Source organism: Chelonia mydas, chromosome 1 (assembly GCF_015237465.2).
Source record: "Chelonia mydas isolate rCheMyd1 chromosome 1, rCheMyd1.pri.v2, whole genome shotgun sequence".
Taxonomy (NCBI): Eukaryota; Metazoa; Chordata; order Testudines; family Cheloniidae; genus Chelonia; species Chelonia mydas.
This window is the reverse complement of record NC_057849.1, coordinates 216,087,008-216,113,683: the sequence shown is the minus strand read 5'-3', so window position 1 is coordinate 216,113,683 and position 26,676 is coordinate 216,087,008. Positions and strand designations below refer to the sequence as shown.

The following is a 26,676-nucleotide window of genomic DNA, read 5'->3' as shown; positions in this document are numbered from 1 at the left end:
GGTATTGCACATACAAAGCATTGCTGGAGGTGCTGCGTTTTGGATGAGATATAAAGCTAAGTTCCTGACTACTTGTCAATAAACATCCCAAGGCACATTTTGAAAGAGGAAAGGCGTTAACCCTGGTGTTCTGGCCAAATTCTAATCTGTGTACTTACATTCTGCCTTCCTAAATTTCCCGTGTAATTTCAATCAGTTATTCTCTTGCACTTCCTGTCCTAACTCTTGTGTAATGTTGCTGTTCATGGATAAACAACTGTTGCTTCTGAGTGGTGGATGACACGATCCTTACAAATTACTACATAACTCAAAGGTTAAATCCTTTGGGAACCTTTTAGATGACAGGCACCACAAGGTAATGTAAACTGTGCATCAAACAACACAGTATTCATTTTTATTTCACTGCAAAATGTTTAGACAGCACGCAACTAACAGACTTCCTGCAGTACTGGCAGGGATGTGATACAATTGGCAGCAGTGGACACTCTGATGAGAAACTACTCAACGGGACACAGTATTTGACAATAAACCTTTATGCATATTTTCTATAACAGCTGTTTGGGATATCCTCTGAATCAGGAAGAGCACCTTTCCTGCAGGTCTCCTGAGCAGTTAAGTAATTACTGCATTGTGGGCTGGCAGTGGAGATTTCTAATACTTAAGAACTATATTGTGGTGTTATAATATTAACAGATAGGTACATGGAATAAAAATGTCCTGGACTCTGGCAAAACCAAGAGAGGCAATTTGTGATGACTTCCTTTGGAAAGACCAGAAATTATATGGAATTTCTGTAATCTCTTAAAACATGATAGGTATGCCAGTTACTATTAGCATTTTAGACAAGGGAATGACAGTTACTCATCCGTCAATGTATGTTCTAGAAATTGCTGGCTGCCTTTGTGTATGGAAGCTCACATGCACACTTGTATTGTGAGATGATTCCTGACAGACCCCTGTCCAAACCCTGCATATAGCCAACTCTCACCTCGTTTCTGTAGGATTTCTTGCAGATCCGGCTTGGCAGCTCTATCTATGAGGGTCTCTTCATCATTGTCCTGATCTGCATCATCTTCTGTTGTGGAAGATCCTACAGAGAGGATTTGGAGTTTGGTCCCTAAGTCTTGGACTTCTGGCTTCAGGAAGGCAGCTGGGCCATCAATGCCTGCAGGAAAAGTGAAACAGAATGGAGAAATCTCACTGTTTTTGTAACTGGCTGACTGTGTTAAGCATCACAAGAAGGCACCTAATTTCACCTCTCCCCACTCAAACACCCTTTTAGAACACTGATGCAGCTGAGTGCCCAGACATTTTCCACAAGGGAAGGAAAAAAGGTCGTCTTCCCAAAGAAGCACTTTACAGGATTCTGAGTCAGGAGACCTAGATTCTAAATCTGGCTCTGACAGACTTCCCGTGTTACCTTGGGAAAGTCACATTAACCTCTCCAAGCCTCAGTTTCCCCATCCCTAAATGGGGATGATGATACTTCTATTGTCACAAGGGGTTATGAGTTTAAATTAATTGATGTTTGTAAAGCACATTAAAACTCCTAGATTTTATTTTTTTATGGGCAACCATTTTAAGCCTTTACCGTCCACAGTAGTCATTTTCTTTGTTAATCACCTTGATGTTAGTCTATGGGTATGTCTACACTATGAAATTAGGTCAAATTTATAGAAGTCGGTTTTGTAGAAAGCGTTTTTATACAGTTGATTGTGTGTGTCCCCACACAAATACTCTAAGTGCATGTAGTCGGTGGAGTGTGTCCACAGTACCAAGGCAACCATCGACTTCTGGAGCACTGCACTGTGGGTAGCTATCCCACAGTTCCTGCAGTCTCTGCTGCCCATCTGAATTCTGGGTAGAAATCCCAGTACCTGATGGGGCTAAAACATTGTCGCGGGTGGTTCTGGGTACATATCGTCAGGCCCCCCTTCCCTCCCTCCCTCCGTGAAAGCAAGGGCAGACAATCGTTTTGCGCCTTTTTTCTTGAGTTACCTGTGCAGACGCCATATCACGGCAAGCATGGAGCCCACTCAGCTAACCGTCACTGTATGTCTCCTGGGCGCCGGCAGATGCGGTACTGCATTGCTACCCAGCAGCAGTTTATTGCCTTTTGGCAGCAGACAGTGCAGTATGACTGGTAGCCGGTGTCGACGTAGTCCTGGGTCCTCTTTTAACCGACCTCGATGAGGTCAGGGGTGCCTGGGCAAACATGGGAGTGCCTCAGCCAAGTCATTTCCCTTTTAAGTTTCGTTTCATGGCGATTCAGTCCTACCGGCAGTGCATTGTCTTTTAACCTCCAGCCAGCAGAAGATGATGGCTAGTCGTCATACTGCACCGTCTTCTGCCGAGCACCCAGGAGATGACGATGGCTAGTGGTCGTACTGCACAGTCTACTGCCAGCAAGATATATAAAGATAGACCAGATTTGTTTTGTATTCATTTTCTCCTCCCTCCCGCCGTGAAATCAACGGCCTGCTAAACCCAGTTTTGAGTTTTATCCTTGAGGTTTTGAGTTCTATCCTTGAGGGGGCCATTCTGTTTCTCGCAAAGCCACCCCCTTTGTTGATTTTAATTCCCTGTAAGCCAACCCTGTAAGCAGTGTTGTCAGTTGCCCCTCCCTCCGTCAGAGCAACGGCAGACAATCGTTCCGTGCCTTTTTTTTGTGCAGATGCCATACCATGGCAAGCATGGAGCCCGCTCAGCTCACTTTGGCAATTAGGAGCACACTAAACACCACGCGCATTATCCAGCAGTATATGCAGAACCAGAACCTGGCAAAGCGAAACCGGGCGAGTAGGCGAGGTCAGCGCGGTGACGAGAGTGATGAGGACATGGACACAGACTTCTCGCAAAGCATGGGTCCTGGCAATGCAGGCATCATGGTGCTAATGGGGGCAGGTCTGTGCCGTGGAACGCCGATTCTGGGCCCGGGAAACAAGCACAGACTGGTGGGACCGCATAGTGTTGCGGGTCTGGGACAATTCCCAGTGGCTGCGAAACTTTTGCATGCGTAAGGGCACTTTCATGGAACTTTGTGACCTGCTTTCCCCTGCCCTGAGGCGCATGAATACCAAGATGAGAGCAGCCCTCACAGTTGAGAAGCGAGTGGCGATAGCCCTGTGGAAGCTTGCAACGCCAGACAGCTACCGGTCAGTTGGGAATCAATTTGGAGTGGGCAAATCTACTGTGGGGGCTGCTGTGATGCAAGTAGCCAGCGCAATCAAAGATCTGCTGATATCAAGGGTCGATCACTGCTTGCAGAGGCAATAAAGTCATTGTTGCTTCACATTCATGCATTCTTTATTAATTCATCACACAAATAGGGGGATAACTACCAAGGTAGCCCAGGAGGGGTGGTGGAGCAGAGAAGCACCAGGAGGGGTGGTGGAGGAGGGAAGGACAAGGCCACATAGCACTTTAAAAGTTTAAAACTTATTGAATGCCAGCCTTCTGTTGCTTGGGCAATCCTCTGGGGTGGAGTGGCTGGGTGGCCGGAGGCCCCCGCACCGCGTTCTTGGGCGTCTGGATGTGGAGGCTATGGAACTTGGGGAGGAGGGCGGTTGGTTACACAGGGGTTGTAGCGGCGGTCTGTGCTCCAGCTGCCTTTCCTGCAGCTCAACCATATGCTGGAGTATATTAGTTTGATCCTCCAGCAGCCTCAGCATTGAATCCTGCCTCCTCTCATCACGCTGCTGCCAACTTTCAGCTTCAGCCCTCTCTTCAGCCCGCCACCTCTCCTCCCGGTCATTCTGTGCTTTCCTGCACTTTGACATTGTCTGCCTCCACGCATTCGTCTGTGCTCTCTCCGTGTGGGAGGACAGCATGAGCTTAGAGAACATTTCATTGCGAGTGCGTTTTTTTCGCCTTCTAATCTTTGCTAGCCTCTGGGAAGGAGAAGATCCTGTGATCCTTGAAACACATGCAGCTGGTGGAGGAAAGAAAAAGGGACAGTGTTATTTAAAAAGACACATTTTCTAGAACAATGGCTACACTCTTTCACGGTATACCTTGCTGTTAACATGTGCTTTCGTTACAAGGTCGCATTTTGCCTCCCCCCACCACGTGGCTAGCCCATCACCCCTCCCCGTGGGTAACAGCAGGGAACATTTCTGTTCAGCTACAGGCAAACAGCCCAGCAGGAATGGGCACCTCTGAATGAATGTCCCCTTAAGAAAAGCACCCTATGTCAACCAGGTGACCATGAATGGTATCACTCTCCTGAGGATAACACAGAGAGATAAAGAACGGATGTTGTTTGAAAGCCAGCAAACATACACTGCAATGCTTTCTTCTACAATGAGTCCCGAGTACGTGCTACTGGCCTGGAGTGGTAAAGTGTCCTACCACGGTGGACGGAATAAGGCTGCCCTCCCCAGAAACCTTTTGCAAAGGCTTTGGGAGTACATCCAGGAGAGCCGCGAATGCCAGGGCAAATTAATCATTAAACATGCTTGCTTTTAAACCATGTATAGTATTGTAAAAGGTACACTCACCAGAGGTCCCTTCTCCGCCTCATGGTCCGGGAGGCAGCCTTGGGTGGGCTTGGGGGGTACTGGCTCCAGGTCCAGGGTGAGAAACAGTTCCTGGCTGTCGGGAAAACCAGTTTCTCCGCTTGCTTGCTGTGAGCTATCTACCACTTCATCATCATCATCTTCCTCCTCCCCAAAACCTGCTTCCATGTTGCCTCCATTGCCATTGAAGGAGTCAAACAACACGGTTGGGGTAGTGGTGGCTGAACCCCCTTAAATGGCATGCAGCTCATCATAGAAGCGGCACGTTTTGGGCTCTGACCTGGAGCGGCCATTTGCCTCTCTGGTTTTCTGGTAGGCTTGCCTCAGCTCCTTAAGTTCACGCGGCACTGCTTCTGGTCCCTATTATGGCCTTTGTCCTTCATGCCCTGGGAGATTTTGACAAATGTTTTGGCATTTCGAAAACTGGAACAGAGTTCTGATAGCACGGATTCCTCTCCCCATACAGCGATCAGATCCCATACCTCCCGTTCGGTCCATACTGGAGCTCTTTTGCGATTCTGGAACTCCATCACGGTCACCTCTGCTGATGAGCTCTGCATGGTCACCTGCAGTTTGCCACGCTGGCCAAACAGGAAATGAAATTCAAAAGTTCGCGGGCCTTTTCCTGTCTATGTGGCCAGTGCATCTGAGTTGAGAGTGCTGTCCAGAGTGGTCACAATGGAGCATTCTGGGATAGCTCCCGAAGGCCAATACCGTCGAATTGTGTCCACAGTACCCCAAATTCGACCCGGCAAGGCCGATTTCAGCACTGATCCCCTTGTCGGGGGTGGAGTAAGGAAATTGATTTTAAGATCCCTTTAAGTCAAAAAAAAAAGGGCTTCATCGTGTGGACGGGTGCAGGGTTAAATCGATTTAACGCTGCTAAATTCGACCTCAACTCCTAGTGTAGACCAAGGCTAAGAATACTCTGCTACGTAAGTCACAGTAAACTAGGGGGTGTTCACAGCTGTAGACAAGATGCCAAACTATATGTAGCTGCCACGTGGGTTTCTGGTGGAACCAACGTACACAAGGTTAACCATATAAAGCAGCTGTGATACTGCAGTTCTTGTCACAGACACTTTACACAGAGGGTGCACTGCGTGCCAGGGATATGGGAGAGTGAAGGTTGTTTGGGGTACCTTAACTCTGCATTTCCAAACCATCTAGAATTTGTTTTAAGTGCAGTCTTCGGTTTGGATTTCTTGGTTTTCTGCTGTTTTTGTATTTAAAAACTACAGTGATTTACTCAGATGTTTTACCTTTGGGTTACTGACACATTTACAATCTTCACTCCGTTTTAAAGATTCTTGATCTGAAAATATACAAGCAGCTTCAAGGTCAGGGAAGCTATCCAATTTTCATCCCTCTGACTTCTGTAATATCTAGCTTCCTGATTCAGGGGTGTTTTTATTCTCTCCTGTCTCATTTCAGAAGCACGCTCTCCAACCAGAAAGTTTCTCACAATCTGCTATCAGTCCAGCAAATGCTACAGCTGAAGTCTCCTCTCACTCCTATCCCAATCTGCAGCCACTGATCCATAGAACAGGAAAGAGATTTAAAGAGATGGGCTGCCAGGAGACAATATATTTCTAGGAGCAACCACTAAGTTCATTTTTATCCTTTTTAGCTCATGGTATCCCTTTAATGTGTATCACAAAACCCCAAGGCACACCCTGCTACCTCCCTGATAGTTTGCAAGAATCCTGGCTCTTGTGGTACTTTTCCCGATACTTTCCCAGGATTGTGGGGTTTTCCCTGTCACCTCCTATGCCCCATCATGTGTGGGGCTCCCTGGGCTGTGAGCTCATCATACTTTCTTGCTATGTCACTGTTTCCTATGGTTCTTGCCACTATTTCATTGTCATGCTGTGAGACTACTGAGCTCTTGCCATTGGCTCCTTGCTTTCTCAATGCCTATAGCTTTCCTTACTACCAACACTTTGCTGCTATGTTGCTGTCACCTCCCTGCCATATGCAGGGCCCACTGATCCCAAAATTTACCTCCTTACCATATGGCGAGAAATCTAATGGATCCTGTTTGCATGTCACAGGGACAAGACTCTGAAAAACTCCTCTCACCAGACACTTGGATTTGTAATTTGAGATTAGAGTGAGTTAACAGGATAGTGGAGAGGAATTCCAGGACTGAGATGAAAGAGAATGCAAAAATCCCTGCCACCAGCAGAGGGGGGTTTACTCCTTCAGAGTTTCAGAAGGAATTGGGCTGTGGCTGAAACCCAGTGTGTATAAGGAACGTCAGTGGAGACAGGAGAAACTAAGAAAGCTAAATTCAGTATTCATCAACGCCTGTACTGCCTTCCTCTTCCCAATCAGCCTGTCACAGCAATTTTTGAGAACTCTGTCATGATAGTGCATGTTGCTGCTATTCATTTATTCCCTGTCCGCCTCTTCTCTTACTGCTTCAGAAAAATCCAATGAATCTCTCTTGCTCCAGATGTATAGCTCCCTACATTTCTGGGAACACTACTAAAGTACCCAGGAGGTGAGGAAACTAAACAATTCCAAACGTAATTCTGTTCAGCCGGATGGCTTTGGTCTAGCTCTAAGGAGCGATCATTCAGAGGTGGATGGATTTTTCCAACCTAATTATTTAATCTGACACTGGAGTCCAGGTCAGGTTGATAGTTTTTTACAGCGCAGTGTTGCTTAGCAGCAGATGAGTGACAAGGAACAAATGAATGCTGCTCTTCTTTTGTACCCAACAAAATCAATCCCTTTAGTTTCTCGGCCACCCATTCCCCTGGAGAATGTAAATGTGATCACCCCAAGGTAAAAACAAATTAGCATTAGTAAGAATGTCTGTTGATCAGGAGGACTACGCACCATGCAGGACAACATCGCTGTGAAAAGGGGTGTGGGTCTCTACTAAGGGAGTCTGCTCCTCACACCCTTTGGGCTTTGATCTACGCAGCTTTGCTTCTGGATTTGGCTGCACCATCAAGGGCTCAAGACGTTTCTTCCTCTGCTTCTTCTCCAGAAGAGCTCTCTGTAAGAGAAACAAAGGATGTGAAGGAAGGACGAATAGCCACATACACTAGAGAGGAGGCGGCAATGCATGGTCCCTCCCTGGCCATTGGCAAAGTATTTTATATTGGAACCACTGTGAAGTCTGAAAAGCTCTGGTGCGCTCTGATAAGGGTTTCACGCTTTGGTGAAGTCTGCATCCTGGAATCATTCTGAAGACTCTGGACTGAGGCACTCACTTGGACTCTCAGATTCCATTGCCAGCAGCCAGGGGTCAAGGCACCACCTTAGACTGCGACCTAATCCTTGGCCATCAGCAATCTTTTGTCTTTGTATCCAATATAAACTGCCACAACTCTTTAATTCACACTGAGTTAAATTTAGCAGGTTTATTCAGAATCCACTCTGAAGCATTTCACAAACTAGAATTAGCGATACAAAACTTGTCTGGTGGTTTCATTAATCACTGTCCATAACTTACCTATTTAAAACTGATGGATAGGATAGAAATGATGACGCATCAGGACCCTCCAGCACAGGGGTGGGCAAACTACGGCCTGTGGGCCGGATCCGGCCCCTCAGGGCTTTGGATCTGGCCCACGGGACTGCCCCCCGTGGTGCCGTAGGCCCTGCGCCGCTCTCAGAAGCGGCTGGCACCACGTCCCTGAGCCCCGGGGGGGGCAGAGGGCTCGGTGCATTGCCCTTGCCTCCAGGCACCCCCCACCCCCCATTGGCCGGAAATGGGGAACCGCGGCCAATGGGAGCTTCATGGAGCCCTGTGCCCCTCCCCTCCCCCAGAGGCCACGAAGGGTTATGGTGCTGGCTGCTTCTCGGAGTGGCGTTGCGTTGCGTGGGGCCAGGGCAGGCAGGCAGGGAGCCTGCCCTGGCCCTGGTGCGCGCTGCTGCCACCCCGGAGCTGCTTTAGGTAAGCAGTGCCAGGCCAGAGCCCAAACTTCTCCTGCACCCCCATCCCCCAACTCCCTACCCTAAGCCCCCTGCCTGCACCTCGCACCTCAACTCCCTGCCCTGAGCCCCCTGCTGTACCCTGCACTCCTGTGCACACCAACCCCGTGCCCTGAGCCCCCTGTCACACCCCGCACCCCTCCTCTGCCCCAATCCCTTGCCCTGAGCCCGCTCCTGCACATCGCACCCCCTCACACCCTGCACTCCCTCCCACGCCCCAACCCCTTGCCCTGCATACAGTTTCCCCACCCAGATGTGGCCCTCGGTTCAAAAAGTTTGCCCACTCCTGCTCCAGCATCTCTGATTCTATGACTAAACATTCTGTCTTTTTGAAAAACATCTTCAGTTACCAAATTTGGTATGTCAAATGTGTAATAGTACAGATAAGCTAATTTCATATTAAACGCCAAGAAGTACATTTGTGTAGTATTACTTCTGCGTGGTTAACAATTCAAATATTTTATAGAGCAACCTTATGTTAAGATTTCACTATCTAGACTTTTAACCATATTTGAGGACTTGACCCAGGAGCAAGTAGGAACAAAAGGTTTGTAAGAATGTACAATTTTGACTGAAAAAGATGTTAAGAAAACAAGTCAAGGAGCATCAGATGTGAACCAGCATGAAGGTATTTAAGAAGCCAACTCAAAGAGTTCCTCCTACACAAGCATTCAGGTCTTGAGCAGTCCAGGCAAACAACACACGTTACAACAAAGCTTAAAACTTGTTCTTCAGAATAATTTTAAAAACAAAACTAGCTGCCTATTTAATTTTAAAAACAGCAAAAAATGTCCACCTCCCTTTCCATTTCTTATAAGGAGTCTTGAAGAGTAAAGATGTGTGACAGATATGCTTGCTTTGATCTGCTTAGCTCTTGGAAGTCCAGGGGCTTCACTGGAGGCTACTGGCCCCACGCTGCCCAGGGTTCCTAAGGACAGTTCTGTCCACCATTAGGGAATTCCCCAAGAACCCCCTGTAACATTTTGAGAACCCCAGTTTGGGAACCACTGCTCTACGGGAAAGGGAATTATTAAAGAAATTCCTCTTATGACAAAACGCCAGCTTCCTACATATCCCCTGACCTGCTTACTTAATACCCTATTAAAGGATCTACATTTTAAACAGAACGACAAATTAATTTCTTTTTTATTGTTAGCAGCTAAGTTTTGCATTGCACATTACCAGAAAAATGTAACTGCTCCTCCTATGGAACTGAGGTATAGCAAAATATGGACTGTCCTTGTAATGGGAAAGCTATCACAGCAAGTATGTACACAAGAGAAGTGCCAAAAAAAGAATGGGTGTTTAGAAATGTGGTCATCCTTTTTGACATACTCAGAGGAGAAGGACTCTCCAGTCAGCAAGCCAGAATCTTTAGCCAGGTTCTTGAACATTAACCTGATGCTACATAGGAACAAGTTCTGTAGTATGTTAACATGTTATTGCAACTGTGTCTTAGTAAAATTTCAAAACACCACCACCACCAACAAAAAAAAAAATCACAAAATGCCAAAGTTAAGCTTGAGACCACACCTCTTTCCCTGCTCCCTTGTGCCTATGCATTACAGTGTGATAAGAGTCTTCAATTACACTGTGTAACAGGTTGAGCACTCACCGCCACAGCACCTCCTACTGGTTGCCTCAGGAATTAGCTCCTCAGCCTCAGAGCACCCACTGCTGGCCGGTGTCTCTCCTGCCTCAGGCCTCGTGTCCCTCCCGGACCCCAGTGCCCTTTACCTTGGGGTTCTGCCCATTGGTACTGTTCTGCTTCAGGTACCCCATTTTCCCAGGCAGCTAGGTCCTTCCCACTCCAAGGATGGAGTGAGACTGACCTAGCTCTTCCCTTAGCCCTTGTATCAGGTCCAGCTTGGGTTGGCCTGATTGGGTGTGGCCACAGCTATGCCTGCTCTTATCCTCTTTTCTAATTGGGTCCCAGCCACAACCCTCTCCAAGGGCTGCTTTTAACCCCTGCTCTCCTGGAGTGGGGCAGCCACCCCACTACACACTGCCACATCCTATTTCTCAAATCCTTAACCTGAACTCACTCTTCCAACTGACATTACTATTGCACTCAGTGATATTATTGTGATTCAGCAAAACAGGTCAGGACTTGCACAGGAAATGGACTTTCTGATAGGAGCGGGCATCCCCAGAGGAGAACTCACAACTGACAGCTCCCAGACACTGGGGGCCATGGATAGGACAAGAAGGAGTAGGAGTTACAGGGGAAGTCAAGGGTGTTTCAATCATTCGTGTTGAGTTAACTGAATGACAGAGAACTGGATATACCAAGTGAACTCATTCCTTGTGATACAAAGCTGAATGACAAACTTAGCCAGAGTCAAATGAACTATGAATCCTAATCTTAGGGCTTGGCTTCACTTGCAATTTAGAGCGCATTAAATCAGTCCCAGGCGCCCTAACTCCCAAGGTGTCCACACTGGCAAGGCACTTAGAGCACCTGGACTCTGCAGCTGGAGCACTCCTGGTAATCCACCTCCATGAAAAGCATAAAGCTTGCTGCACCCCGGATGAAACGCCCAGGCATCAGTCTGAACAAGGTGTTGCATTACTGCGCTGTGATTGGTCTCCGGAAATGTCCCATAATCCCCTGAAGTCAAGTGGCCACTCTTGTCATTGTTTTGAACTCGGCTGCAGGCATGCAGATATGCCCTTTCAAAGCTCAGTTTCTGACAGCCGGCTGCTTATCTGCTCCAGAACAAAGCAACCATCACTGTGGAATGCTGCTGCTGTGAGTGTGAGAGAGAGAGAGAGGCAGGGGGGTGGGTGGGTCTGCTGCTGTCTGAACTTACAAGACAGCATGCTGACACACTCTCTCCCCCCCCAAAACCCACTCTCTTTCCCTCCACATACACACAACACACTCCTTGTCACACTCCACCCCCCTGCCCCCACCATTTGAAAAGCATGCTGCAGCCACTTGCACACTGGGATAGCTATCACACTGCACTGCTCTCTGTGGTGTTGCAAGTGCTGCTAATGTGGCCACACCAGTGCGCTTGCAGCTGACAGTGTAAACACATGACAGGGTTTTCCCTGCTGTGGTCTCCGAAGGCTGATTTAACTCCCAGAGCTCTACATCTGCAAGTGTAGCCATGCCCTGAGTGTCAACATATATAACCCTGTCACTTGTGATGTCATAACAAGTGATAAAGGAAACAAGTTCTAACTTAAAGAATTAGGGTAAGACGCTGCTGGACGCATGCGTGTAACAGTGAAGAGAACTAAGCTTGGTACGGAGAGTTACAAGGTCTGTGAAGGAAAGTGGAGAATCAGATTTTAGTACACTGTAGCTCATCACTGAGCCAAATGGGATGTTCTACATGTCTACAAGTCACTTGCACTAAAGACAGATCATCCCTGTGTGCTCATTAGTAACACTAAGAGCAATCTGAAGGTTGTTCTCACTGATGATAGCCCCCACTTCTCAGTCTCCACATTCTCCTTAAAGTAAGTGGACACCTGGAGGCAGGTGTCCTTCTATCATCATTCCCCTCCGAACCTATGAAACTACCCTCTCTCTTTTTGTTTCTAGTGATGGCTCTTTCCCTGCGTGTATCCTCAATTGCAAAGCTCAGTTCTTGGCCCTTTGCTCTTTTTTATCTCTCTTGGCAACTTTCCTCAGAAGGTCTGGAGTGTGCACACTGTTTCTTTAATTGCATGATAACATATGAAGGCTAGATTGCATGTGCTGGTTTATTATCCTAGCACTCTTCATGAGCGCTACCGCACATGAGCTGGTTTGCTGTCGTAGTTGGCATTCCTGAGAGATGGGCTACATGGGTTACAGTTATTCTAATATTATTTGTGAGAGTCATGTTCTCTAGGCTGGTTTGTTACTGGGTTATTTCTGAGACCTGTGCTGTCCAAGTTAGTTTGTTATTGTAACATTACACACAAAGGATAGCCTGAACATTAAAAATATATTTTATAAGTATTAAAATATTGGTTTGGAAGAAGAAACAACATACATAAGAATTAGAGAAACTTTGAAAATACAAATTGAAGGTCAAATTTACCCTTCTGATTGGTAGTCGGACCCTTTACCAGAAATTCAGGTCTGCTGGTTCTGCAGTTTTACAAAATATATAACCAGGCTCAGATCACAGAACATACCACTATATTGTTACAGGACTAAAAAATCCAAAATATATTCCGTAATCATCCAAGAGCAGGAGGGAAGGAAATATGAGGGAAGGAAATGTCAGGGAGCAAGACAGCAAGAGTCAACAACACATTATCCTCAAAATAAATATGAGAGAGAATCTGTCATTGACATTTCCCTTATCTGACAGACAGACAGAAGAGGAGAAGGGAAGCAAGAGAGACATTATACATGCAGTAAGAATATACCCAGTTACTATACGCATTGGAGACTGAATCTGGGGGTCAGTATCTGATACCAGTAAACTAACTCTCTAAGAGCAACCTGACTGATTCTTCTACTAGGCCAGGTTTTTTTTAAAGCATTTTAGTGTTTGCTGGCCTAGAAGTTTATTTCCATCTTAGGCCTAGTCTATACTTAAAATTTAGGTCAACACAGGAACAGTGCTCAGAGTTGTGAAAAATCCAAACCCCTCAGTGTAGACATGGTTAGGTTGACGGAAGAAAGCTTCCACTGACCCAGCTACCACCGCTTGTGGAGGTGGAGTTACTGCAGTGATGGGAAAACCCCTTCCATTGCTGCAGTGTGCGGCTATATGATGGTGCTACATTGGCATAATTATGGCACCGTAGCCATGCTGTTGTAGTAACTGTAGTGTAGACACGGCCTGAGTACAGTACAATTCTGTTTTAACAAAGAGTTTATGGGACACACCAAAACTTCGAGAAAACAGGGTTTGGATACATGGGACAGTATTTCATCATGCACACCTTCATTTAACAGAAACTTTTGGTTAACCAGAAGGTAGAAAAAATGGGATAGTAAGGTCATTTGTTTTAAAAGGTTTTCTATTTCTGTGTTTGATTAAGGCATGGAAAATGTATTATTTAAGTAGGCTTAGCAGAATTCTTTTTGTTTAATAATTTTGATAGAGAGTATCAATATTTATTTTTAAGCATTGTTTTAGATTGTGTGTCTCTTTAAATTTTCACGGTTGTGGAATTATGGGGGAGGAGATCTCAGACAATAATTATTTAATGACAGTAAATGTTAAGATTTCGAACATTAAAGCTACCTAAATGGTGCCTCTGCTCCAGCTGCACTAAATGCTAGCTTAACACCACATTTTATACACATTAAGGTGGAGACTGCAATAAGTTCTCAAGCAGCATTTCTCTTCCTTTGCCTATCTGTAAATGTAGATGATTACAGATGGAAATATTTTTTCATCCGTTTGAGTGTGTATGGTAAAAACAATATTTACCAATAAAAATCTAATTCCCCCAACCAGCCATATAAGGCTGCTAGAGTGCAGTTCACTTTGTCTGAACAAGATGGCATAACGACTTTATAATCAACATTGCTAAGTGTTCTTTTAAAAATTTGCTTACACTGATGTGATGTCCAAATAATAGAATTGGATTTTGTTTACTTTTGGCTAATAGCCAACTCTTTCTTCCATCCCTGTATTATAATGGAGATTAATGTACTTCAGGGACAAGACACTGGAGCACTATGCTCCATTTGTGCCCTATAAGATAATGAAAGGACACTGGTTATTATGATGCATTTGACACTTTGGGAACATTACACATTAAAAACTTTCCATGACATTTTACTTTCAGGCTACACAGGAGTCCTGGAAATTCAGAACACCGTGAACACAGGAAACAAAACAACAACACTGAGTCTAGCAAATTTCCAGCAAGCTGCCCAGGGAGTTAGGACCATCAGATCTAGCATAACACAGCAGACCAATGGGCCATCCAGTTTGGTTTTCTGTGCCTTAGGGGAAGACATAAAACCCCTAAAAAAGCACTTGAGGGTGCAATACTACACCACTTATTTATTAATAATTGTCATCGTTGGTATTGTGTCCACAAGTGTGCTGGGCACATCACAGGAAGCCTATAAAAGGCAGCTCCCTGCTGTGCAAAAAGTTGCTTCCTGAGCATCACCTGGTTACCGGTTTAGGCCATGAATGACGTGGCTTAATAGATCTTGCAATGCTTATCCCAGCTATTTATAGAAATTAGAGATGAAAAAAGCCTGTTTAGTGTGTGGTGCACAATATACACCTCTACCCCGACAGAACGCGGTCCTAGGGAGCCAAAAAATCTTACCGCATTATAGGTGAAACCGTGAGATATCGAACTTGCTTTGGCCACGAGCTTTTCCATTATTAATAGTCACTTCCCGCCCCCTGACTGACCCCTCAAAACCACCCCCCCCCCCGGCTCCCTGCCCCCTGAACTGACCCGCCCCCTAGCCACACCCCCTGACAGGCCCCCTGGGACTCCCATGCCCTATCCAACGCCCCTGTTCCCCGTCCCCTGACCGCCCCACCCCCAGAACCTCCGAACCATCCACCCCCCCCGCTCCCTGTCCCCTGACCGACCCTCGAGACCCTCTGCCCCTTATCCAACCCCTCGGCCCTGGCCCGGCACCCTTAACACACCGCTCAGAGCAGTGTGTCAGAGCCAGACACGCTGACGCACTGATCCACCGGAGCACGCAATCCCACCCCCCAGAGCGCTGCTTTACCGCATTATATCCGAATTCGTGTTCTATCGGGTCGCGTTATATCGGGGTAGAGGTGTATGACCAGCATGTGGCCTGTCACAGTGCCCCTTGCAACCTGCTGCTTGCCTCTCTCTTTCTGCAGAATTTAAGCTTCCATTTATTAAAAAAAATAGACTAAAATTTTCAGAAGCATTTGAAGGTAAAAATTTGAATCTACATGTACATACCTAAATAAGAGGCCTAATTACCAGCACTGCTGGGCACCCGCAGCTCTAACAGACTGAAGTTTCAAAATTTGTCGCAAGTCTCTAGCCACTATAATTTTGCAGAGAACCTTCTGAATGCAAACCAATACAGTTCTCTTTAAATGTGCCTGCAAAGAGCCTAAAACAGAACCTCAGAGAGGTGTGAACTACTCCCATTCATCTACTTAGCCCTGGTCTACACTAGGACTTTAGGTCGAATTTAGCAGCGTTAAATCGATGTAAACCTGCACCCGTCCACACGATGAAGCCCTTTATTTCGACTTAAAGGGCTCTTTAAATCGATTTCCGTACTCCACCCCTGACAAGTGGATTAGCGCTTAAATCGGCCTTGCCGGGTCGAATTTGGGGTACTGTGGACACAATTCGAAGGTATTGGCCTCCGGGAGCTATCCCAGAGTGCTCCATTGTGACCGCTCTGGACAGCACTCTCAACTCAGATGCACTGGACAGGTAGACAGGAAAAGAACGGCGAACTTTTGAATCTCATTTCCTGTTTGGCCAGCGTGGCAAGCTGCAGGTGACCATGCAGAGCTCATCAGCAGAGATGACCATGATGGAGTCCCAGAATCGCAAAAGAGCTCCAGCATGGACTGAACGGGAGGTACGGGATCTGATCGCTGAATGGGGAGAGGAATCCGTGCTATCAGAACTCTGTTCCAGTTTTCGAAATGCCAAAACCTTTGTCAAAATCTCCCAGGGCATGAAGGACAGAGGCCACAACAGGGATCCGAAGCAGTGCCGCATGAAACTTAAGGAGCTGAGGCAAGCCTACCAGAAAACCAGAGGGGCGAATGGCCGCTCCGGGTCAGAGCCCCAAACATGCCGCTTCTATGATGAGCTGCATGCCATTTTAGGGGGTTCAGCCACCACTACCCCAACCGTGTTGTTTGACTCCTTCAATGGAGATGGAGGCAACACGGAAGCAGGTTTTGGGGTTGAGGAAGATGATAGCTCACAGCAAGCAAGCGGAGAAACCGGTTTTCCCGACAGCCAGGAACTGTTTCTCACCCTGGACCTGGAGCCAGTACCCCCTGAACCCACCCAAGGCTGCCTTCTGGACCCGGCAGGCGGAGAAGGGACCTCCAGTGAGTGTACCTTTTAAAATACTATACATGGTTTAAAAGCAAGCATGTGAAAGGATTAATTTGCCCTGGCATTCGTGGCTCTCCTGGATGTTCTCCCAAAGCCTTTGCAAAAGGTTTCTGGGGAGGGCAGCCTTATTGCGTCCTTCATGGTAGGACACTTTACCACTCCAGGCCAGTAACACATACGCGGGAATCATTGTACAACAAAGCATTGCAGTGTATGTTTGCTGGCGTTCAAACAACATCCGTTCTTTATCTCTCTGTGTTATCCTCAGGAGAGTGAGATATCATTTATGGTCTCCTGGTTGAAATAGGGTGCTTTTCTTCAGGGGACATTCAGAGGAGCCCGTTCCTGCTGAGCTGTTTGCCTGCGGCTGAATAGAAATGTTCCCCGCTGTTAGCCACGGGGAGGGGGAAGGGTTGAAGGGGTAGCCACGCGGTGGGGGGAGGCAAAATGCGACCTTGTAACGAAAGCACATGTGCTATGTATGTAATGTTAACAGCAAGGTTTACCCTGAAAGACTGTAGCCATTGTTTTATAAAATGTGTCTTTTTAAATACCGCTGTCCCTTTTTTTTTCTCCACCAGCTGCATGTGTTTCAAGGATCACAGGATCTTCTCCTTCCCAGAGGCTAGTGAAGATTAGAAAGAAAAAAAAACGCACTCGTGATGAAATGTTCTCTGAGCTCATGCTGTCCTCCCACACTGACAGAGCACAGACGAATGCGTGGAGGCAAATAATGTCAGAGTGCAGGAAAGCACAAAATGACCGGGAGGAGAGGTGGCAGGCTGAAGAGAGGGCTGAAGCTCAAATGTGGCGGCAGCGTGACGAGAGGAGGCAGGATTCACTGCTGAGGCTGCTGGAGGACCAAACCAGTATGCTCCAGTATATGGTTGAGCTGCAGCAAAGGCAGCTGGAGCACAGACTGCCACTACAGCCCCTGTGTAACCAACCGCCCTCCTCCCCAAGTTCCATAGCCTCCACATCCAGACACCCAAGAACGCGGTGGGGGGGCCACCGGCCAACCAGCCACTCCGCCACAGAGGATTGCCCCCAAAAAAGAAGGCTGGCATTCAAAAAATTTTAAAGTTGTAAACTTTTAAAGTGCAGTGTGGCCTTGTCCTTCCCTCCTCCACCACCCCTCCTGGTGCTTCCCTCCTCCACCACCCCTCCTGGGCCACCTTGGTAGTTATCCCCCTATTTGTGTGATGAATTAATAAAGAATGCATGAAAGTGAAGCAACAATGACTTTATTGCCTCTGCAAGCAATGATTAAAGGGAAGAGGGGAGGGTGGTTAGCTTGCAGGGAAGTAGAGTGAACCAAGGGGTGGGGGGTTTCATCAAGGAGAAACAAAGAGAACTTTCACACTGTAGCCTGGCCAGTCATGAAACTAGTTTTCAAAGGTTCTCTGATGCGTACCGCGCCCTCCTGTGCTCTTCTAACCGCCCTGGTGTCTGGCTGCACGTAACCAGCAGCCAGGCGATTTGCCTCAACCTCCCACCCTGCCATAAACGTCTCCCCCTTATTCTCACAGATATTGTGGAGCACACAGCAAGCAGTAATAACAGTGGGAATATTGGTTTCGCTGAGGTCTAAGCGAGTCAGTAAACCGCGCCAGCGTGCCTTTAAACGTCCAAATGCACATTCTACCACCATTCTGCACTTGCTCAGCCTGTAGTTGAACAGCTCCTGACTACTGTCCAGGCTGCCTGTGTACGGCTTCATGAGCCATGGCATTAAGGGGTAGGCTGGGTCCCCAAGGATACATATAGGCATTTCAACGTCCCCAACAGTTATTTTCTGGTCTGGGAATAAAGTCCCTTCCTGCAGCTTTTGAAACAGACCAGAGTTCCTGAAGATGCGAGTGTCAAGTACCTTTCCCGGCCATCCCACGTTGATGTTGGTGAAACGTCCCTTGTGATCCACCAGAGCTTGCAGCACTATTGAAAAGTACCCCTTGCGGTTTATGTACTCGCCGGCTTGGTGCTCTGGTGCCAAGATAGGGATATGGGTTCCGTCTATGGCCCCACCACAGTTAGGGAATCCCATCGCAGCAAAGCCATCCACTATGACCTGCACATTTCCCAGGGTCAGTACCCTTGATATCAGCAGATCTTTGATTGCGTTGGCTACTTGCATCACAGCAGCCCCCACAGTAGATTTGCCCACTCCAAATAGCTACCGGTCAGTTGGGAATCAATCTGGCGTTGCAAGCTTCCACAGGGCTATCGCCACTCGCTTCTCAACTGTGAGGGCTGCTCTCATCTTGGTATTCATGCGCTTCAGGGCAGGGGAAAGCAAGTCACAAAGTTCCATGAAAGTGCCCTTATGCATGCGAAAGTTTCGCAGCCACTGGGAATCGTCCCAGACCTGCAACACTATGCGGTCCCACCAGTCTGTGCTTGTTTCCCGAGCCCAGAATCGGCGTTCCACAGCATGAACCTGCCCCATTAGCACCATGATGCATGCATTGGCAGGGCCTATGCTTTCAGAGAAATCTGTGTCCATGTCCTGATCACTCACGTGACCGCGATGACGTCGCCTCCTCGCCCGGTATCGCTCTGCCAGGTTCTGGTGCTGCATATACTGCTGGATAATGCGTGTGGTGTTTAATGTGCTCCTAATTGCCAAAGTGAGCTCAGCGGCCTCCATGCTTGCCTTGGTATGGCGTCCGCACAGAAAAAAGACGCGGAACGATTGTCTGCCGTTGCTCTGACGGAGGGAGGGGCGACTGACGACATGGCTTACAGGGTTGGCTTCAGGGAGCTAAAATCAACAAAGGGGGTGGCTTTACATCAAGGAGTATTTCAGGCAGGACTTCACGGAGGGTTCCAATAAGAAATGGTGCACCTAAGTTATTGTTCTTATTGGAACAAGGAGGTTAGTCTGGCCTCTGATTGATACATGGCTAGATTTACCTCGCTGCACCTTCTCTGTGAGTGACTGCAGTGTGACCTAGAGGAATGAGTCCCCTAGACGGGGGAGGGAGGGAAGCAAATGAGTACAAAACAGATCTGGTCTATTTCTTGTTTTGATCCACTCCATCTATCTTTTACATCTTTGGCTGGCAGCAGTCGGTGCAGAAGGACTGCATGCCATCCACATTTCATGGATGCTCGGCAGAAGATGGTGCAATACGACTGCTAGCCATCCTCATCTCTTACCTGCCCGGCAGAAGATGGTGCAATATGACTGCTAGCCATCCTCATCTCTTGCCTGCCCGGCAGAAGATGGTACAGTACGACTGCTAGCAAACCGTATCGCCTGCCTGCTCACCATAAGACGGTTCAATAGGACTGACTGCAGGACTAAAGAGAATGACCTGGTCAAGTCACTCCTAATTTAGCCCCTGCACCCATATCTGCCCAGGCGCTCCTGACCAACCTTACCGAGGCGGCCAGGAGCACCTCGGACATGATGAGGATGGTTTTCAGGCCTATTGTACCGTCTGCTGCCACAAGGCAATGGGTTGCTGCTGCTGTGTAGCAATGCAGTACCGCGTCTGCCAGCACCCAGGAGATATACGGTGACGGTTACCTGAGCGGGCTCCATGCTTGCCGTGGTATGGCATCTGCACAGGTAACTCAGGAAAAAAGGCGCGAAACGATTGTCTGCCCTTCCTTTCACGGAGGGAGGGAGGGAACGGGGGCCTAACGATATGTACCCAGAACCACCCGCGACAATGTTTTAGCCCCATCAGGCATTGGGATCTCAACCCAGAATTCCAATGGGCAGCGGAGACTGCGGGAACTGCGGGATAGCTATCCACAGCGCAACGCTCCGGAAGTCGACGCTTGCCTCGGTACTGTGGAAGCACTCCGCCGAGTTAATGCACTTAATGCACTTAGAGCATTTTCTGTGGGGACACACACACTCGAATATATAAAACCGATTTCTAAAAAACCGACTTCTATAAATTCGACCTAATTCCGTAGCGTAGACATACCCTTAGGTTAGCCCCATTGCCTAACAAGGTCAAATGACATGTAGTATTGTACTCTTTTATTTTAGAAGAAAGATCCAAAGTAAGTACTCTATCCAGTGTTATTGGTTAATCATACATTATTTGTAGAACCTATAGAGGGAGAAATCCTGTTCTGTCTGAGTGGTACAACCAAAGACGTAAACTCTTCCACGGACTTCTTTAGGCCTTGTCTACCCTGGCAACTTTCTGCACAGCAATGCAGCTTTCTGCGTTATAACTCTTGAGGTGCACACACTACCAAGCCATTTAGTGCACAGAAACTGCGCAATTGCAGCGCTGTAAAAAACCCACCCCGACGAGAGGCATAGAGCTTTCTGCGCAGGGGGTACAGCGCTGCGGTGCCAGTGTAGACACCCTGGTCGATTACAGCATTGTGACTGCCCTCCGGGAGGTGTCCCACAATGCCTGTTCTCACCTCTCTGGTCATCAGTTTGAACTCTACTGCCCTGCCCTCAGGTGACCAACCATGAGCCCCACGCCTTAAATTCCTTGGGAATTTTGAAAGTCCCTTCCTGTTTGCTCGGTGACACGTACAGTGGTCTCAGCGCATCTCTCCAGGCGGCCATGCCTGCTCCACACACCAGGAGATCCCCAGGTTGGAGCAATGCCGAGATGCTGGACCTCATCAGCATTTGGGGAGAGGAGGCTGTCCAGTCCCAGCTGCGCTCCAGCCATAGGAATTACGATACCTATGGACCGATTTCACAATACATGACAGAAAGGGGCCATGACCAGGACACGCTGCAGTGCAGGGTCAAAGCGAAGGAACTGCGGAATGCTTACCACAAGGTGCAGGACACAAACTGCCATGTCGGTGCTGCGCCCACGAGTTGCCAGTCCTACAGAGAGCTGGACGCGATACTCGGTGGCGATCCCACCTCCACTGCAAAGGCAACTGTGGAGACTTCTGTGGCTCACGTGCCAGTTGAGAGTGGGCAGAGTCAGGAGGAGGAAATCTTAGATGAGGATGTGGAGGGGGAGGGGGACCCAGAGGCAGAGGATGACTCAGAGGTCAGAGATGCATACAGCCAGGAGCCCTTCTCTACCCCGGAAAAGGGCTAGCCAGTCACAGCAGTCAGAGCTTGGCGAAGTGCAAACAGGAGAGGAGACCCCTGGTAAGTGGCTTTGATTTTGGGAATCGCTGAAGCAAGTTGTTGGGGGCAGCAGGGTTGCAGAAAGCAGGCTTGTGTCTATATGATGCGTGTACCGCCATATGCCTAGTCTGAATGGCAGAACAGGGTATTGATTGACTCCCTCACTTCACAGGAATCTGTTTCAGAGATCTCCATAAAACTCTCATGGTGATACTGGGCAAGCTGCTGTCACAGGTTCTTTGGCAGAGCTGCTTTGTTTCTTGCCCCATTAAGGGTAACTTTCCCGCTCCACTCTGTGTGTGTGTGTGTGGGGGGGGGGGGGGGGGGGGGGGGGCATTGCTGCACACAGGCGAGCCGCATAAAGCCCAGGATGGAAGCCGCAGTCTTGGAGAAGACCCTCCCTTGATTCCCTGCTCACCCTCAGCAGCGAGATATCTTCCATAATGAACACAGCCTGTGGAAAATGTGGGGACAGTAATGATTATAAGGCCCCCCTGCAGTGCTGGCTCTCCCCAAGAGCCACGTGCACTATGGTCCTGGAACACTGATTTCCCCTCTGGTTACTCATCATTTTGGGGGTCTTGTGGCTCATGTGTGCTTGCCTGGAGTCAGCCAATTAGTGATAGGTATGTGAACAGAAAAGGAGTAGACTAACACGGCTGCTACTCTGAAACCTGTCAGGTATGTGAATAGCGGCTGTGTTTTAAATCACTGAATCAGTGGTCTGGGTGTTGCAAACAATACTACTTCTGTAAAATGTTGCATTTTGGTTTCACAGATATGACCTTGGGAGCCCAGCCTCCCTTTGTTATCACCAGCTGAACAGCTGCACAGAATTAGAAAGCAGCCACAAAAAACTAAAGTGGACTTTCTGCGTGATGTCACGATGCACTGTGCGGCCGAAAAACAAGCATTGAAGGAGGGCCAGGACAGTGAGAAGAGGGACCGAAAGGACAATGTGGCAGGCCAGAACGCAGCCACGGAGCGGCTCTTAAATGTTATGGAGCGCCAAGCAGATATGCTCCAGATGCTACTAGCACAGCAAACCGAGCAGCTCTGCGCCCACTCTCCCCTGCAGCTACTGTTGCAAAACTCTTTCCCATGCGCCCCCCAGACACTGCCAACACACTCTTATAAACCTCCTGGCTCTAGTCTGTACCCCCATCACAGTCCAGCACTGCAGACTCCCAGTACCCACTGCACTCAACACCCGTCCCTCTGCAGGTTGGCACTGTACTCCAAAGGACAAAGCTGCATATGATACCTGGATATACACAAATCTTTAACCGTCCCGAGACCCCACCTCGTCCTAGGACCCTCCCATCCCCCATCCCTCACAGTGCTGATGTGTTTTTTGTTTGTCTCTCTCCTCCGCTTGTTGTCTTTTATCAAAGAATTGTTTTGGTTTAAAAGCAATCGTTATTCCAGTAATTGAAAGTAAACAGAACCCTGCAAAGCAACAAGCAATTTTCTTAAACCTTCACAGTGCATCGTCTGCACCAATCACAATCACCTCCTAGCATAACAAACACTGCACTCCCGAGCACAGCAACAAATATTAGTGGCTTTCAGATTCAAATTGCTGCCTCAAGGTATCCCTGATCCTTATGGCCCCACGCTGCACCCCTCTAATAGCCCTGGTCTCTGGTTGTTCAAATTCAGCCTCCAGGCACTGAGCCTCAGCAGTCCAGCCCTAAGTGAAGCTTTCACCCTTCCCTTCACAAATATTATGGAGCGTACAGCACGCGGCTATAAGCATAGGAATATTGTCATCAGCCAGGTCCAGCCTCCCATATAGGCAGCGCCAGTGGGTCTTTAAACTGCCAAAAGCACACTCAACACTCATTCTGCACTTGCTCAGCATGTTGTTGAACCGCTCCTTGCTGCTATCAAGGTGCCCCGTGCATGGCTTCATAAGTCACAGCATTAAGGGGTAGGTGGGGTCTCCCAGGATCACAGTGGGCATTTCCATTTCCCCTACAGTGATCTTCTGGTCTGGGTAGAAAATCTCTGCTTGCAGCTTCCTGAACAGGCCAGTGTTCCAAAAGATGCGTGCGTCAGGCACCTTTCCGGACCAGCCCGCTTTAATGTCCGTGAAACATCCACAGTGATCCACAAGTGCCTCAAGAACCATTGAGAAATACCCCTTGCGATTAATGTACTCCATGGCTAGGTGGTCTGGTGCCAGAATTGGAATGTGCGTGCCATCTATCGCCCCTCCGCAGTTAGGGAAGCCCATTTGTGCAAACCCATCCACAATGTCACGCACGTTGCCCACAGACATGGTATTTCGGAGCAGGATGCGATTAATGGCCCTGCACACTTCCATCAACACAAGTCCAACGGTCGACTTTCCCACTCCAAACTGGTTAGCGACCGATCGGTAGCAGTCTGGAGTAGCCAGTTTCCACAGGGCAATCGCCATGCGCTTCTTCGACGGCAGGGCAGCTCTCATTCTCGTATCCTTGCGCCGCAGGGCTGGGGCGAGCTCATCACACAGTCCCATGAATGTGGCTTTCCTCATCCAAAAGTTCTGCAGCCACTGCTCATCATCCCAGACGTGCATGACGATGTGACCCCACCACTCAGTGCTTGTTTCCCGAGCCCAAAAGCGGTATTCCACTGTGGTCAGCACCTCCGTGAATGCCACAAGCAATCTCGTGTCGGAGCTACTACAGGTGGCGAGATCAATGTCAAACTCCTCTTGCCTTTGTAGTTTATGAAATAACTCCACTGCCACTCGTGACATGTTAGTAGGAGCGAGCAGCATATTGGTCAACAGTGCGAGATGCATTCCTGCAGACCGAAGAGGTAGAGCAGGCAGTGCACAAACTGTTGAAAGATGGGGCCAAATGCGGCCGGAAGCACAGGGATTGCTGGGATGCAAACCAATGCATCACAGAACATTGGGACAGGACCCACGGTGCCCCGTGACCACATCCGCCTTCCCACAACTCTTAACGGCAGAAGAGGAAGAGATGCTCTGTGGGATAGCTGCTCAGCGTGCACAGCTCTGAATACCGATGCAAGTGCTGCATGTGTGAATACGCTACTGCGCAGGCAGCTGACAGTGTGAACATACAACACTGGTTTCCCTTCAGTGCTCTCTGAGTGGCAATGTAACTGCCGGCGCTGTAACTCTGCCAGTCTAGACATACCCTTAGATAAGGCCATGCATACCTACATAGAACCAACATATCTGATACTAGAGACAAAGGGTAGAACACACTTCAATGGCTGGAAGCTGAAGCAAGACAAATTCAGACTAGAAATAAGGCACAAATATCTAAGTGAGGGCAGTTAACCACTGGAACAGCTCACCAAAGATTGTGGCAGATTCTTCATCCCTTAGAAGTTTTTAAATCAAGACTGGATGTCTTTTTATAATATATGCTTTTAGTGCATCCATGAGTTATTGCGTTCTGTACAAGAATTATTGGGTGATGCTCTAAGCCTTGTGTTAGGAAGTGAGATTAGATTATCAAAATGGATTTCTGGCCTCAAAAATATATGAGCCCAGTGGCGGATTAGCCACTTGGCCTATGAGACCCATACCCAGGGGCCCTGGCCAATTGGGGGGGCCCCCGAAAAAATCCGCCACCAGATGGCGGAAGCCCAGAGCCCCAGAAGCAGCGCTGGGTGGGGCAGGGGAAGCCCCAATGCCCTGACCCCTGTAGCAATGCCGGGTGGAGCGGGTAAAGCCCCCCCACCCCGCCCCTGCTCCCTGGCAGAAGCGCCAGGCAAAGCCCCAGCGCCCAGACCCAGCTGCGGCCTGGGATTGGAGGCGCTCTCACTCCCTGCCGTGGCCTAAGGGTTGGAGGAGCTCTCACTCCTTGCCCACCCAGGGCCGTGACGGGGAGGACAGAGCTTCTCCAGTCTTTGTGGGGGGCAGAAAGAAGCAAATGGGTGGGAGTGGAATGGGGAGGAACAAGGGTGGGGGCGCGGGGGGAAGGGGTGGAACGGAATGCGGCCATGGGTGGGGCTGTAGGCGGAAGGGGTGGGGAGCAGCCCCACCACGTGCTCTGGCTGAGGGCCCCACCAAACCTTAATCCGCCTCTGTATGAACCTATACTCATCTTAAATTTCACAGGGCAGAAGAGTAAGTATGAATATGTTTATCTAAGTGCCCTAAAGGGTATGGTGGTCTGGGCATTCAGCAAGTTGCATATCAATCAGCTGTTTGGAAAGAGATACAATTCCTGCTCTTCTGCCAAATCAAATGCTAAGCCAAAAATGGGTTGTATTTAGAAAAAGAAAGATAGAAAGTTGCTGGCAGTCGCTCTTTCTACTGTTTAGAGAGTATTTTTCTTTCTGCTTTGATGTTTAAACTGGATAATTCCCTACAGAGATTAATTCTCCTCCTCTCTTTTGATCCACTCAGTCTTGTGATGAATGAATCCTAATGAAATGAATAAAACAACACTTGCAGGAGGCACAAAATATCAAGGAAATCAAAACAAAAACTACAGCAAGCTTGACCCCTAAACTAATGATAACCAGAAAATCCTTCAAGGCAAATGGTAGCAATTAGTTCTAATCTGTCTCTATCCATCATTCCAAGCATTTATATCACACGCATCACGCTGTCTTTGTTTTACTCCACACATGGTCTCACGTGCAATAGGAGATGCTCTGTACCTTTTGCAGTTGTTTACACCAGTGCAAAGTGGGTGTACAATGCTGGTGTTTTACACCCACTGTTCACTGGTGTAAAGACTATATAAAGCACAGCAGTGAATCAGGTGCATCCAAGAAGCACAATGTGGGGAAGGAAGAAGTGCAAACATTTGCCTCTCCTTCTCTATCAGAATAAAGCAGCAGCAAACTCAGACTCAATGTAAAATGTGGTTGTAAATTCCTGGAGACTGATGTTTTGCCCATTCTCTTATAGTGACACTTGTCAGCCTCTGCACTGCCGATTCACTTACCTGGTTCTCTAGTTTCAGCTGTCGCAATTTCACACTTTCATCTTCAAAAATACTGTGAAAACAAAAGAGAAAAAAACCCTATTATTGCTAGGAAAAATCATTTACATAGCACTGTAAGTGTATGTGGTGCTCTATAGAGCAAGACACGGTTCCAGAACAAACAAGTTTATAAACTAACTGCCATCCCACAATATACTTT

At 48.2% G+C, this 26,676-nt stretch overlaps 1 protein-coding gene across 5 annotated transcripts in view; it reads right to left on the bottom strand.

The window, feature by feature from the left end:
- The window catches only part of TULP3 (TUB like protein 3), a 94,777-nt gene that overhangs the window by 21,571 nt on the left and 46,530 nt on the right, over positions 1–26,676 (bottom strand). For 3 of the 5 annotated variants that reach the window (XM_037913256.2, XM_037913250.2, XM_043525936.1), the window contains 3 exons: positions 26,478–26,529; positions 7,365–7,527; positions 989–1,165 (listed from right to left, as the gene is read on the bottom strand). In XM_037913256.2, coding sequence (XP_037769184.1) covers positions 989–1,165; positions 7,365–7,527; positions 26,478–26,529 — 392 coding nt within the window. Of the gene's footprint in view, positions 1–988; positions 1,166–7,364; positions 7,528–10,083; positions 10,172–10,205; positions 10,280–26,477; positions 26,530–26,676 lie in introns of those variants that run through there. The other 2 variants (XM_037913257.2, XM_037913262.2) reach the window with 2 other exon arrangements.